We start from the raw sequence: 12647 nt of genomic DNA, 5'->3' as shown, positions 1-12647 counted from the left end.
CGCCTACACGGTAAACAAAAGTTCTAGTTCTCGTATCATTCATCCAGGCACCAACGACATGGCTAGTTTCCAATATCATCAGTGTATTTGTAACTGTGCAGATGCAAGTCAAAGCACGAAGATGTGCAGGCTCCGGAGTGGTGTGGGGCTCGAAGAGGGGCTGGCCGATTTACTTCCGTGCGCGTGTCTCGGCGAGCTCGGTCCTCCCACTTTGCCACTCAAAGTCATGAATTTTGGCCGACGCACTCTTGCAACCCGACCTCACACACCATGGGCAAGCGTTCGGAACAAGCAAAGAAGAAGCGCCGCCTGAACAACGGCGGCGCGGTCACCAAGCCAGCCCCGGCCCCTGCGCAGGCGCCGACGCCGCCGACCGACGCCTCGGCCTCGGACGACCTCTTCCTCCCCGAAGAGCTCGAGACGACAATCTTCACTCTCCGCACGCTGGCCGAGAACCCGGCCGCGCTGTCCGGCAAGGAGATGAAGGACCTCAAGCGGAGCGTGTACGACCTGCACCGTGTGCTTGCCGAGGGCGCGACGCTCGGCACGTCGCTCACGAGCCGGATCTCGGCCGCGCTCCGCGACTACCGCTTCACCGACGCGCTCGTGCTCCTGTTCGAGATGTACACGCGCCGGCTGCCGCCCAAGCTCGGCGCGCTGCAGCGCTGGGTGCGCGAGTGCGACGCGACGTCGAATGCCGACGGCAGCCCGGGCGACCCCGAGGCGCTGCGCTGCCTCGACATGATCCTGCGCATCGCCAACATCGGCGCTCCGGGCAGCGCCGTGTCGGCCGGCGAGAGCTCGACGGCGAGCGACCACGTGCGCAACCCCAAGTTCTGGCGCGCGCGCGAGCCGGTCGACGGCGAGATCTCCATCTGGGACAAGATGCAGAACGGCACGCTCTGGGGCGGCGCAGAGGCGCCCAACCCGTACCCAGGCTTCACGGCGTGCCACAAGGTGCTGGCGGCGGACCGCCGCCCGCCGAACCTGTACGACTCGACGGTGTATACGTCTGCGCCGGGCGCCATCGCGCTTACGCCGACGGAGAAGCGGAGGAGCCCGAGCAAGATGGACGTGCCGGGTGTTCCCGGGGCGTTTATTGTGCTGGATGTCTTCACGCCCGACGAGTGCCTCCAGATCATCCAGGCGGCGACGGCTATCGGGTTCGAGAAGGATCAGGCGGCCGACGGGAGCGCGCTGCAGAAGACGTCGATCCTCGCGCGCAACTTTGTGTGGCTCGCCGACCAGCAGTTCCACGACCACTTCTACGCCCAGATCAAGGACTTTGTGCCGCAGCACGCGCAGATCCACGACGGCGTCGGCGGCGGCCACGTCCGCGCAATCAACAAGCGCTTCAGGGTGTACCAGTACACGGAGAACCAGCTGTACCGGCCGCACATTGACGGCGCGTGGCCCGCCGCCGGGCTGTCCGAGACGGGCGAGTACCTGCACGACTCGCAGCCGGCCGACGACCCGCTGTGGTCGCGCTACACGCTGCTGGTGTACCTCAACAGCGACATCCCCGAGGGGACGGGGAGCACGACGTACTTCCTTCCGTCGAGCGAGATGGGCGTGATGGACGCGACGAGCGTGAGGCCGATCCAGGGCGCGGTGCTGTGTTTCCGTGAGTCGAAGCAAGGCGAATAGAGCTGACCCCGCAGCACACGGCGACACGATGGGCTCGCTGCTGCACGAGGGCTCGGCCGTCGGCGCCGGCGGCGGCAAGCTCGTCATCCGCACCGACCTGCTGTACGAGGCCAAGGGGTTCGGGCAGTTCAAGCCGCCGCAGCCGGTGCTCGAGTAGGCGGGGGCTGGGCTGCAAAGACAAAACCAAAACTACATCATTCTTGTACATATGTATCACGCATGGCATCAGTTGGAGTAAGAGGGGCAGAGGCCGTGTTGAGCCGTCAGGTTGTCGCCAATTTTTGGGCCCGAGGGCGTGGCCTAATCAGATAACGCGCCCATCCGACAGGGCCTGGTTGCGAGTCGGCCGATTTTCCACGTTGACACTGCACTTCTCGCCACCCACTCGCCACCGACTCTCGCCACCCACGTACGCCAAGCGCGAGCACAAGTATGAGCGAGGAGATCAAGCCGACACCAGCAACAGCCGAGGCCACGACTGCGGCGCCGGCCCCTGCGCCCGGCGCCGCGACCGAAGCCGCTGCGGACGAGCAGGCCAAGCCCGCGACTGCGGAGGTGCCGGCCGTCCCCACGTCCGACGCCGCCGAGCCCGCCGACGAGCCCGCCGCCGCCCCCAGCTGGCCCGTCACCCCCGACACGCCCCTCGCCGCGCTCTTCACCCGCCTGCCGGCCATCCTCGAGGCGGCGGGGCACACGCAAATCTGGGGCGTGACGCTGTCCCCCGCCGCGCCGGCCGCCTTCTCAACCCTGCTCGTGCTGCAAAAGTACCTGCGCAGCACGGCCGACGACGTCGACGCGGCCGCTGCCGCGCTGGAGAAGACGCTGGCCTGGCGCAAGGGCTTTGGGCTGGACGCTGGCGCCGAGCCGCGCGCCTACGGGCCTGATTTCGACGGCCTCGGCTATGTCACGAGCGTCGGGACGCCGGCGGGGCGCGAGGTCGTGACCTGGAACGTGTACGGCGCGGTCAAGGACCTCGGCGTTACGTTCGGCGACTTGGACCGGTGAGCTGCTGGCGGGAGGGGAGCTGACGAGTAGATTCCTGCACTGGCGCGTGGCGCTGATGGAGCGCGCGGTCGGCGAGCTCGGGCTCGCGACGACAACCGTCCCGATCCCCGCGTACGGGCAGGGCGAGGACCCGCACCGGCTGGCCCAGGTACACGTGTACGAGGGCGTGTCGTTCCTGCGCATGGACCCGCACGTCAAGGCGGCGAGCAAGGCGACGATCGAGCTCATGGCCGCGCACTACCCCGAGACGCTGAGCCGCAAGTTTTTCGTCGGCGTCCCGCTGCTCATGAGCTGGGTGTTTACTGCCGTGCGCATGTTTATCAGCGCTGAGACGGCCAAGAAGTTTGTCGTGGTCAGCTACAAGGCCAACTTGGCGGGGGAGATGGGGGACAAGGCGGATGTGCCACAGGAGTTTGGGGGGACGGGGCCGGGGCTGGCCGAGCTCGAGGCGCGGGAGACGTAGAGGGCTAGTTGGTAATGGCAGGTGCTGGGCAGCAGATGTTACAGAGGTAGATGGCGGAACAGAGCCGACCGTCGGCCCTCGGCCGCTGGGCCACGCTCGCCAGCTTGCTGACCGAGAGACACCAACGTGCCGACTGACGAGCCGAACGTGCCAGACGCTCCGTCGATATCATAACCACACTGCCAAGCCTCGCCCCAGCGTCACCGACATCAAATTGCTCGATAATCAGCAGCGACGCGCAAAGCATTGTCGAGGCACTGAACCGACGCTCCGCACAACCGCCGCCGCGATAACGCGTGCACTGCGCACGCGTCGAACTCAGTCACCGACCATCAAATTCCCTCGGGCCAATTTGATGAATTTGATGTCTCGGCGCTCGGAGTCTCCATCCCGACGTCTATTAAATCTCGCCTCGAGGTCGCTCTCATTCCAGGCATCATGGACTCGACCACCACCACCATGAGCGTCAAGGAGCTCGCCGCCGTCCCCGAGCCAGTGCCGGCGCGCAAGTCGAGTGCTGGTGCGTGCCTACCCCGACCTCGCTGACGCCAGCGCGCATCGCCTCGGGCCTGGGCTGGATCGACCGCCTGCTGCCACTGCTAATCTTTATCGCGATTGTCCTGGGCATCGTGATCGGTGCGTTGGGCTGAAGTGACGAGCTCACGCCACAGGCAAGTTTGCGCATGGCGTCGACGCCGTGCTCGCTGGCGGCGAGCTCAACGGCGTGTCGATCCCCATCGTCGTCGGGCTGCTCGTCATGATGTGGCCGATTCTTACAAAGGGTAGGGCCCAACTGCCGGGCGACGCTCACCCGCGCCAGTGCAATACGAACGCTTCCCCGCCATCTTCTCGACGTCCCACATCTGGCGGCACATCGCCTGGTCGCTGCTCATCAACTGGGTCATCGCGCCCTTCGTCATGCTCGCCATCGCGTTCGCCACGCTGCCCGACCAGCCGACGTTCCGCGACGGCGTGCTCCTCGTCGGCATTGCGCGCTGCATCGCCATGGTCATGATCTGGAGCACTTTAGCAGGAGGGGACGCAAACTACTGCGCCATCCTCGTCATCATCAACTCTGTGCTCCAGATGGCGCTCTTCTCCCCCATGTCGCTCCTCTTCATCAACGTGATTTCAAAGGGCAGCATCCGGCTCCAGTACGGCAAGACGGCGATCGACGTGCTCATCTACCTCGGCATCCCGCTCGCGGCCGGCATCGTCACGCGCTTTGCCATGCGCGCGCTCCTCGGCGAGAAGCGCTTCGAGGGGCCATTCCTGACGTGGTTCAGCCCGCTCGCCCTCATCGGCCTGCTCTACACGTGGGTTGTTGCCCCGCGCCCCGCTGACACGCAGCATCATCCTCATCTGCATGCAGCAGGCGACACGCATCCTCTCGCACATCGGCATCGTGTTCCGCGTCATGGTGCCGCTGGCGCTCTACTTTGCCGTCATGTGGTCACTCACCTTTGCGTTCTTCAACTGGCTGTCGCGCAAGCGTGGCATTGCGGCGGGGTACGACTACGAGAAGGCCGTCGTGCAGTCGTTCACGGCGGCGTCGAACAATTTCGAGCTCGCCATCGCCGTCGCCGTCGCCGTGTTCGGCGTCGGCTCGGACCAGGCGCTGGCGGCCACCCTCGGGCCCATGGTCGAGGTCCCCGTGCTGCTCGCGCTCACGTACGTGAGTGTGTGGTTCCAGACGCACCTGCGGTGGGGCACCAAGGCGGAGAACGACGCGGCGGCGGCGGCGACGGCGGTGTAGAACGGACAGTGCGGGCAGAGGGCATAATGGCTATAATTTATCAACATAGATGCATCATGGCACGATCAGAGCGTGGAGCCGCCCACGTCCTTTGTGACGCCGGCGCCCCAAACAGCGAGTGCCCCGCCTCCCCCTGCTCGCCGGGGCCACGCTTCTGAGCAGCGCGGTGGGTGACGAGCATGGCGAGCAGTATATCTAAGCCGTGCAGCCCGGTGCCAGCGGCGTCGCCAGCGAGCCCCTCGCCACCCGCCACGACCCCGCCCCAGCCCCCCTCGATGACCCCACACCCCGTAGCCGCCTCCACGCCGGCCGCCGACGCCCTCGCCGCAGCCTTCATCCCCACCCTCTCTAGCACCACAGTCACCGCCTGGGCCGCCGGCGTGCGCACCTTCCTCGCCGTGATGGACGGCGAGGGCATCCTGGACCGGCGCGACGCCGAGCCCGGGCGGCGCAGCGTGCCTGCCTCGCGGTCGCCTTCGCAGCGGAGAGACGACTCGGTCGCCGTCCATGCCGCGAGCAGCCAGGCCGACACACCGCACATCTACGTCGCGCCGCCGACCCCCGTGCCCGCGCCTGCACGCCCGGCCGGCCCTGCTAGCCCGACGAGCCCGGCCAGCCCGGGCACGATGGACGCGCACGCGCGCGCGTGTGCCGCGTACGACTGTGACAGCGAGGGCGAGGGCGAGGAGGAGGACGAGCCGATCGGGGCGTCCGCAAGCAACGTGGACGACGGCGCGCGCCGCTCACCACTCTCAGTGCACTCCGGGATCGACGCGCCAGCCCACCCACCCCTGCTTCACGAGGAAGACGCCGGCCGGCCCCGCGCAAGTCCGCCGCCGACCGCCCCGTCCCCCGCCCACACCGAGATCGCCGGGATGCACATGCCGACCGGGGCGCGCGCGACGGCGCTGGTCACCACGCGTGGAGTGCGCGCCGCGCGGTGGGCGGCGTGGGCTGCGCGCGAGGCCAAGGCGCGGCGCGTGATCGCGGCGACCGTCTCGCCTGCCGACGCGGTGGCCGTCGCGCCGCTGTGGTGCGCGTTCGACCAGTTTGTTTACCTTTTGGACAAGTACCAGTCCCAGTGTGGTAGTGGGGCAGGAGGATGACACATGCAGGGGAAGTCGAGTGGGACGCGACGCACGACGAGAGAATGACGAGGAGACGCAGCCCGTGTCACGCTTTATTAGCTCGCGCCTGGCCTTACCCCTTGTGGCGCGACGGCTCGTTCAGGCATTCTCGACGGCGCGCGTGACGAGAGCAAGCATACAGACGGCGACGGCAACTCTGACACGACGAGATGGGCGACGATGCGACGACGGGCTGGGCCTTGGCTTGCTCATCGGCATGGCCCCCCGGCGGCAGTGATCGCTCCTCACTACGGGCGTGGCTGCCGCCGCCGCGCCGATCAAAGCTCGTCGTCCTCGAGGCATGTGCACAACATTGACCTGCAACTTTTCACCCCCTCACCTCACCTCTCTCACTCGGACAGTGACTCTTACTACCTTGGACTACTCATTGCTCCGACGTGACCCGCGGCAACGGCAACGACAACACTTGGCGTCGGTATGTGGAACGACATGTCCGCCCGCGCGTGACTAACAACAACAAGCCTCGACCCGACCTTCCCTCCCTGCTCTAGCCTGCCTCTCTGCCGCGCAGGGCAAGTCATCTCCGACTCACGCGACTCGGACTTGAGCCCTCCGTGCCGTGCGTGACTCCAGCAGCGAGCTCACTGACAGACCCAGCGCGCTACCACCCGCGACTACGGCCGCCAAGCCCTCGGCTCGGACCGACACCTTCCCCCGACTACCCCCCCCTCCCCCCCGCCCCGCCCATGTCGGTCGACATCTCAAACCTCATCACAAAACTCGCGCTCTCGACCGACTTCTCCGGCTACGAGGAGTGGGCGCACTCGATCGAGGGCCTCTCGCTCATCTGGGGCATCCAGCCGGTGCTGCTCGGCGTCGAGCGCGAGCCGTGCCGGCGCGGCGTAGACCCCGAGAACCCCAAGGACCGCGCCGTCGTCTACCCCGCCAACGAGGTGGCCGGCGTGCACCGCCCGCGGTCTAACGCGCGCGCGCCAAACCAGCCGACATGGAACGCCGACATGCAGGCCCAGTGGACAGACTGGCAGCAGCGCGAGAACCGTGCCCGCGGCCTGCTCATGATGACGGTCAAGCCCGACATTCTCGCGCAGATCAAGCACCTCTGGTCGGCGTACCACATGTGGCTTGCCACCGGCAAGATCTTCAGCCGCGCCTACAAGAAGAAGCTGACGTACGGGCCCGTGACTGCGCCGACGGCCCTCGTGCTCCCGTCGCAGCGCAAGGACGAGGACCGGACGCTCAGGCGCGCGGTATCGTTCGCCCTTGTGCAGGTGCCTGCCCCCAATGGCGGGGTGACGCTCGTTCCCGCGGGTGAGGCGTTCCCGTACGCCGTCGCGCCGGGCAGGCCCCAGCACCAGCAGCTGCAGGCGCCGTTCGCCGCCTCGCCCGTGACGACGCCAAGCCACCCCGCGGCCAGCACGCCTTCGCGCCCGACCTCGGGCCTGTCAGCGACGCCCTCGTCCGCGAGCGGCGGCGCGCCCGAGGCCCAGGTGAGCGGCACGCCGCCGGGCGAGCCGGCGGGCTCGGCGACCCCAACGCCAGTGTCAGCACCAGCCGCAGCGCCTCGGGCGCAGCCCGCAACGCCCGCGACGCCCGCGGCGATCGGCGCGGCGTCGCCGGCGCTGCTCAACGCCGTGTCCCCGGCGACGACCGACTCGGCTGGCTCGCCCAACGCGCCCGAGCCGACGTGGTCGCCGTTAAGCTCGCCCGCGAGCTCGGCAGCGAGCTCGATGCCTGCCGTCGACGAGACGCCGACGCACAGCCCGAGCCACAGCCCCAAGGCGACGTTTGTGCCGCTCAATGACGAGGGCGCCGGGCGCCTCAAGGGGTTCCGCAAGTTTGGCTGGATTTAGGGGTCGGCCACTGGCCGGACGGACGGACATTGGGTAGATTGTATAATGTAATTATCGAGAACAATAGGTCTTGTTGGGTGGGTCAGGGGCTTGCTGGTAGCCGGGTGCTGCGGTCCGGCTGGGGCTGCTGGGATGTGTACGGCGTGCGGCACGTTGTTGGACGCCACTAGAGCGACGCCACGGTCGTCGACGGCGGCTTCCGGCCACACCAGTGACTGACGCCGAAGAGTGCCGATTTGTCCCCGCCGCCGCCGGGCGCCTGGCCGGGTGCCAAGTCGACTTTCGACCTCACCGCCTCGCTTGCTTGTTACTAAAATACAACATTCCCCAACCGTCGTGGCCACCATGGCCTGCGACTAGCACATCTCGGATCTTGCATCCCGACTCTCTCCCCCAACGCCTCGCGCAAGCGACGATCCGCCCCATGCGCACCAGGAGCACCATTGCACGATGCCGCGCGGACGCTCCATAGACCACAGCCTGACCCCGACCCGCAGTCTGATCAACCAGCGCGACTACCGCGCCAGACGGGCTGCAAAGCTCGTGAGTACGCGGTCGCTGGCCCTCGCTTACGGCCCCAGAAAGAGCTCGAGGACGCCGTCGTCCGCCTGACGGCAGAGAACACGGCCCTGCGCACAGAGGTCGCAGAGCTCCGCGCCTGCGTGCCCTCGTCATACACCCTCACGGCGGCGCAGCAGGGCGTGATTGACAGTGCGCGGGCGCAGCTGCTCACCGCGCTGCGTGGGCTCGACAGCCTCGACCCCGCGGCGGCGGGTGCGGCGCCCGCGGCCCAGTCAGCATCCAGCGCACCGCACTTCACGCCCTCGGCGCACGGGTCGGAGGTCGGCGACGCCGGCGTGCCCGTGTCCCCCGCGCTCTCGGCCATGACCGACCTCTCGGCCGCGTCGTACGCCTCGTCCTACCTCGCCTCGCATGTCCAGCAGTCGCCGCACGCCGTGCAGCAGCAGCAACAGCAGCAGTCGCCGCACGCCATGCCGCCCCCGCAGCAGCAGCAGCACGCCCGCGCCGGCCCGCAGCAGCCCCAGCTCGACCCTAACTGCTGCGGCGGCCTGTTCGACTGCTCCGACGTGCCGGGCATGCCGATGAGCGACCTGCGCTCGTCGTGGCGCGCGCCCCCGGGCCAGCCGCAACCGCAGCAGCAACAGCAACAGCAGCAGCAGCAGCAGCAGCAACAACACCAGCAGCTGGCCCAGGCCCACGTGCACGGCGCCCAGCTCCAGCAGCAGCAGCAGCAGCAGCAACTCATGGCCCGCTCGCCGCTGCCGTCCCCCGCGCTGGCGCCGGCCAACCCGCCCGCGCCGTGGTACGACGGCGTCCTGCCGCCGCCGCCCAACGCGCTCCCATTCGCGCACTCGCAGCACGTCGACGCGAACGGCGTGCGCGGCGCCCAGCAGCAACAGCAGCAGCAGCAGCAGCCCCAGAACGGCTGCGCCCCACCCGCCACGACCGACGAGCTCGTCCCCGGCGGCGCGGGCAAGTGCTGCATGGGCGTCATCGACTGCGGCCTCCTCGGTGTGAGCGACACCGAGTAATGTTTCCATAGTTGTACCGTACACGCATGTATCTGGGTAGAAGCGGCGCCCGCGGCGCCCGGCGAAGCTCTTGGCACTGCCCCGGTGGTCCTATTAGATGCTCGTTGCATATCGCGCAGAGCTGCTCTACCAGGGCTGTGGCGAAGCGTGCCGACAGGCCGGCACCGTCTTGGCAGCGCCACGGCTGCTCGGCGCCCGCTGGCTCGTATCCCCTCGTAGGCGCTCGATCGCGGCGCGCAGCCCACACCCCGCGCTACTCGACGTCAATCTCCAACGCCCCCGTCATGCGCTGCAGCTCCTCAAACGTGGTAGAGTACACGGCGGCCGGGTGCCCCGCCGCGGCCCAGAGCACGGGGTACTTGCGCAACCAGCCATCGATCCAAGTGCGCACCGGCGCAGGATGCGCGATGGGGCTAACGCCGCCGATGACCTGCCCCGTAAACTTCTTGACCTGCGCCGCGCTCGCGCGCTTAAGCTTCCCCTCGAGCCCCATGCGGGAGGGCACGGCGTCCGTGTTGACGCGGTGCGCGCCCGACGTGAGGAGGAGGACGGGGGTGCCCTGCGCGTCGACGAAGAGCAGGCTGTTGGCGATCGCGCCGACGTCGCAGGCTAATGCGTCGGCCGCGAGCTGGGCCGTGTGCACGCTGTCCGGGAGGACGCGGATCTCGCCCTGGCCGCCGGCGGAGGCGAGCGCGGCGCGGAAGAGGGCGATGCGCTCGTGCTCTTTTGGCGTGGAGGTGCCGCTGGGGGTGGTGGTCGTCGACATGATTCGGCGGGCAGGCGTGGGACGGAGCGGGGAGGGAAGCTGGCGGCACTCAAGGGATAGGGCTGCGCCGCGGTGACTGGCGCGGAGAAGGACCGCGAGAGAGAGAATGGTGGTGAGGTGTCGAGGAACATCGGGCGACGGCGACATCGAGTCGAGAGGTCACTTCGGCCCCGCCTCCACCTCCACTCCGAGCAGCGGCGGGACCAAATCCACGTGCGCGCACGTGACCCCACCTCGACCCGCCGACCAACGTCGCCCCGCCACCGCTCACGGACCAGACCAGACCACTTTGGTCGTCATTTGACATCTCGGCGCATTTCTCCACTCCTCCCCCTCCCACCTGACCAAGCCGAGGCCAAGAAAAGTAAGTCAAAGTGCCTCGCCACCTGCTACCTGCTTCTTGGGGCGAGGCGCGTGCAGCTCTGTCGGGCGCCGAAACTGCAACTGCACACGCCCGACCACCCCGCGCGCTCCACTTGGTCGCACACACCCACAATAGCACACTCACTCACATCCCAGTCTACCTGCTCTGCCCACTCATACCCCCTCGCTCACTCAACTGGGCCTACACCCCCGTACCCCCCGCACCACCGCGGCCTACACCCCCGCACCACCGCCAACACGTCGCCCCTCGCCAGCCAGATGTCGACGGCGGCCGCCGCGGCCGACGTCCCGGCCCTCGCGCCGCCCCCGCTCGAGCGCCGCAAGAGCGCCCCCGTCGACCCGAGCAAGTTGAACAACGCGCCGGCCCCGCTCCCGCCGCAGCACGTCGCACCGGCCTCTCCGCCCCCGCCCGAGCCGCTCAACGTGCCCGGCAACGCCGACTCGGCCTACCTCAGCACTGGCGACGCGCCGGTGGAGCCGCCGTCCCACCCCACCGTGGCGGAGACGGGCACGTTCGCCACGTCGTTCGGGCACGGCGACGGCCCGGTACAGGGCCAGCTGCAGCGCCGTGAGAGCGACGTCAAGCGCCGTATCATCCGCCTGGCGAGCTTTGGCGGCGAGGGCCTCAAGATCAAGCCGCCGGTTCCGCTCCCGGGCGACGCGTACGCCGGCGAGGTGGACGGCGTCGCGTCCGAGAGCGCGATTGTCGAGACCAGCGTCTCGGCCGGCGCGCCGTCGAGCTTTGACAACTATCGCTTGTAGGGGGGTGGGCGGATGGCCTGTTCGGTGCCGGAACTACGGTTCAGGCGCTTGGCAAGGCCTGCTCAGCCTGGCCGACTCACGCGACGATACCACATCACAACCGAATGGCGAAACTACAAAACGACGCTGCGACGCTGCACACGGCGGCACTGTACGATACGGCACGCGGCGCCGAGGCGGGCGTGCGCGGGGCGCGCGACTGTTGGCTGGATTCTGGGACTACAATGTCGAGCTATGAATTGTATATGGGTGGGTGGGTTGGGGGTGGGGGTTGGCAGTGGTGACCGGAGCGCGTGGGAAGTCCGTGTCGGCGGTATCGAGGCGGCTCTGCGCGCCGTGTTATCGCAGGCCGCGCATGCCTGATAGTGATACGACGGAAAAATCGCGCCACGCTCGCTCGGCCGTCGTCGCCACAAGCGAGCATGGCGGGTGTGCTGGTGTGCTTGATCTCGAACGGCATCTCGGCTGCGCGGGGGGTGCCTCCAACCCTGGTGCGAGCCTGCCCAGGGCAGTGTGTGAGCTGCTCAAGGCGGTGAGAGCGAGTGGGTGAGAGCAGGTCACGAGATGGCATGCCGGGGCGAGATCGATCCGGCATGCTGGGCCCATCGCGGGGGTAGAGATTACTGCATATGCGTGTACTCGACCTAGCATCACGGCCATTGCTCAAACGCTCCCTCCTTCCCCTCTGCCCTCATTAACGGCCGCCGCCACTGTCGTCATGAGGCCGTCTGTCCCCATCCAGCGCCGTCACGTGATTTAGGTTTCACCACTGCACCATAAAGGCACTGGCGTCTCCCGTAATGTTCAGGGCGGCGACACTGGGAGCGCTGGCAGGCAGATGCTCGGATGGAATGTTACGTGAGAGTAGTGGCCGAGGTGGGAGCCGGGGTAAGTAGGCCTTGGGGGGAGGCGGCTCTCACTGCGGCCTCTCCTCTGCTCTCCTCTCTGCTCAACCCACCCACCCTCACCCACCTCGTTTGATCGTCCTCGTCCTCGTCTCCGCGGCGTCTATTGCATCACGCTGGCAAGTTTTAGCCTCTGCATGTGCGCCTTCCCTGACGCACGACGCACAGGCCCGCCCGCCATGCCCGACGCACAGACGCATGACGCCGGTGCAGTGGAAACTAGTCAGGGACCAGGCCCTGAATAAAGGCGCAATGTGTGCCGTCCGGCCGGCAGGCGGGCTGCGCGCGGGGCAGGCGGAGGGGGAGGAAGGCGGGGGCGAGAGACGGCAGGTCGCCGAGTGTGGCCGCCGCCGCCGCTGCGCCGAGGGAAGACAGGGAAGGCAGCCTTTGTCGTCGCCAGTCTTTCCCCCCAGCCAGCCAGGCGGGCGGGCTGCTTTGCACAGACAC

General features: G+C 67.9%; 6 protein-coding genes across 6 annotated transcripts; 5 read left to right on the top strand and 1 right to left on the bottom strand.

Moving 5' to 3' along the window:
- Positions 1-270: 270 nt before the first annotated feature.
- On the top strand, positions 271-1804 carry Q8F55_003450 (uncharacterized protein; the record flags this gene model as incomplete). Its single annotated transcript, XM_069351993.1, has 2 exons — positions 271-1624; positions 1662-1804. The coding sequence occupies 2 exons, from the start codon at positions 271-273 to the stop codon at positions 1802-1804; spliced, it is 1497 nt and encodes a 498-aa protein (XP_069209411.1).
- A 275-nt stretch (positions 1805-2079) lies between these two features.
- SFH5 (Non-classical phosphatidylinositol transfer protein (PITP)) lies at positions 2080-3115 on the top strand (the record flags this gene model as incomplete). The annotated part of the gene is made up of 2 exons (XM_069351992.1): positions 2080-2648; positions 2683-3115. The coding sequence occupies 2 exons, from the start codon at positions 2080-2082 to the stop codon at positions 3113-3115; spliced, it is 1002 nt and encodes a 333-aa protein (XP_069209410.1).
- Positions 3116-3574: 459 nt separating this feature from the next.
- On the top strand, positions 3575-5977 carry ARR3 (arsenicals resistance; the record flags this gene model as incomplete). The annotated part of the gene is made up of 6 exons (XM_069351991.1): positions 3575-3635; positions 3668-3751; positions 3787-3897; positions 3936-4431; positions 4466-4790; positions 5138-5977. The coding sequence occupies 6 exons, from the start codon at positions 3575-3577 to the stop codon at positions 5975-5977; spliced, it is 1917 nt and encodes a 638-aa protein (XP_069209409.1).
- A 2303-nt stretch (positions 5978-8280) lies between these two features.
- Q8F55_003447 (uncharacterized protein) lies at positions 8281-9383 on the top strand (the record flags this gene model as incomplete). The annotated part of the gene is made up of 2 exons (XM_069351990.1): positions 8281-8373; positions 8412-9383. The coding sequence occupies 2 exons, from the start codon at positions 8281-8283 to the stop codon at positions 9381-9383; spliced, it is 1065 nt and encodes a 354-aa protein (XP_069209408.1).
- A 253-nt stretch (positions 9384-9636) lies between these two features.
- Positions 9637-10149, bottom strand: Q8F55_003446 (uncharacterized protein; the record flags this gene model as incomplete). The annotated part of the gene is made up of 1 exon (XM_069351989.1): positions 9637-10149. The coding sequence occupies one exon, from the start codon at positions 10147-10149 to the stop codon at positions 9637-9639; it is 513 nt and encodes a 170-aa protein (XP_069209407.1).
- Positions 10150-10255: 106 nt separating this feature from the next.
- Positions 10256-11295, top strand: Q8F55_003445 (uncharacterized protein; the record flags this gene model as incomplete). Its single annotated transcript, XM_069351988.1, has 3 exons — positions 10256-10261; positions 10499-10513; positions 10669-11295. 3 exons carry the CDS (start codon positions 10256-10258, stop codon positions 11293-11295), a joined length of 648 nt encoding a protein of 215 aa, XP_069209406.1.
- Positions 11296-12647: the final 1352 nt, after the last annotated feature.

This window comes from Vanrija albida (assembly GCF_041260175.1).
Source record: "Vanrija albida strain AlHP1 chromosome Unknown contig_3, whole genome shotgun sequence".
NCBI lineage: Eukaryota > Fungi > Basidiomycota > Tremellomycetes > Trichosporonales > Trichosporonaceae > Vanrija > Vanrija albida.
This window is presented reverse-complemented; position numbering and strand designations above follow the sequence as displayed.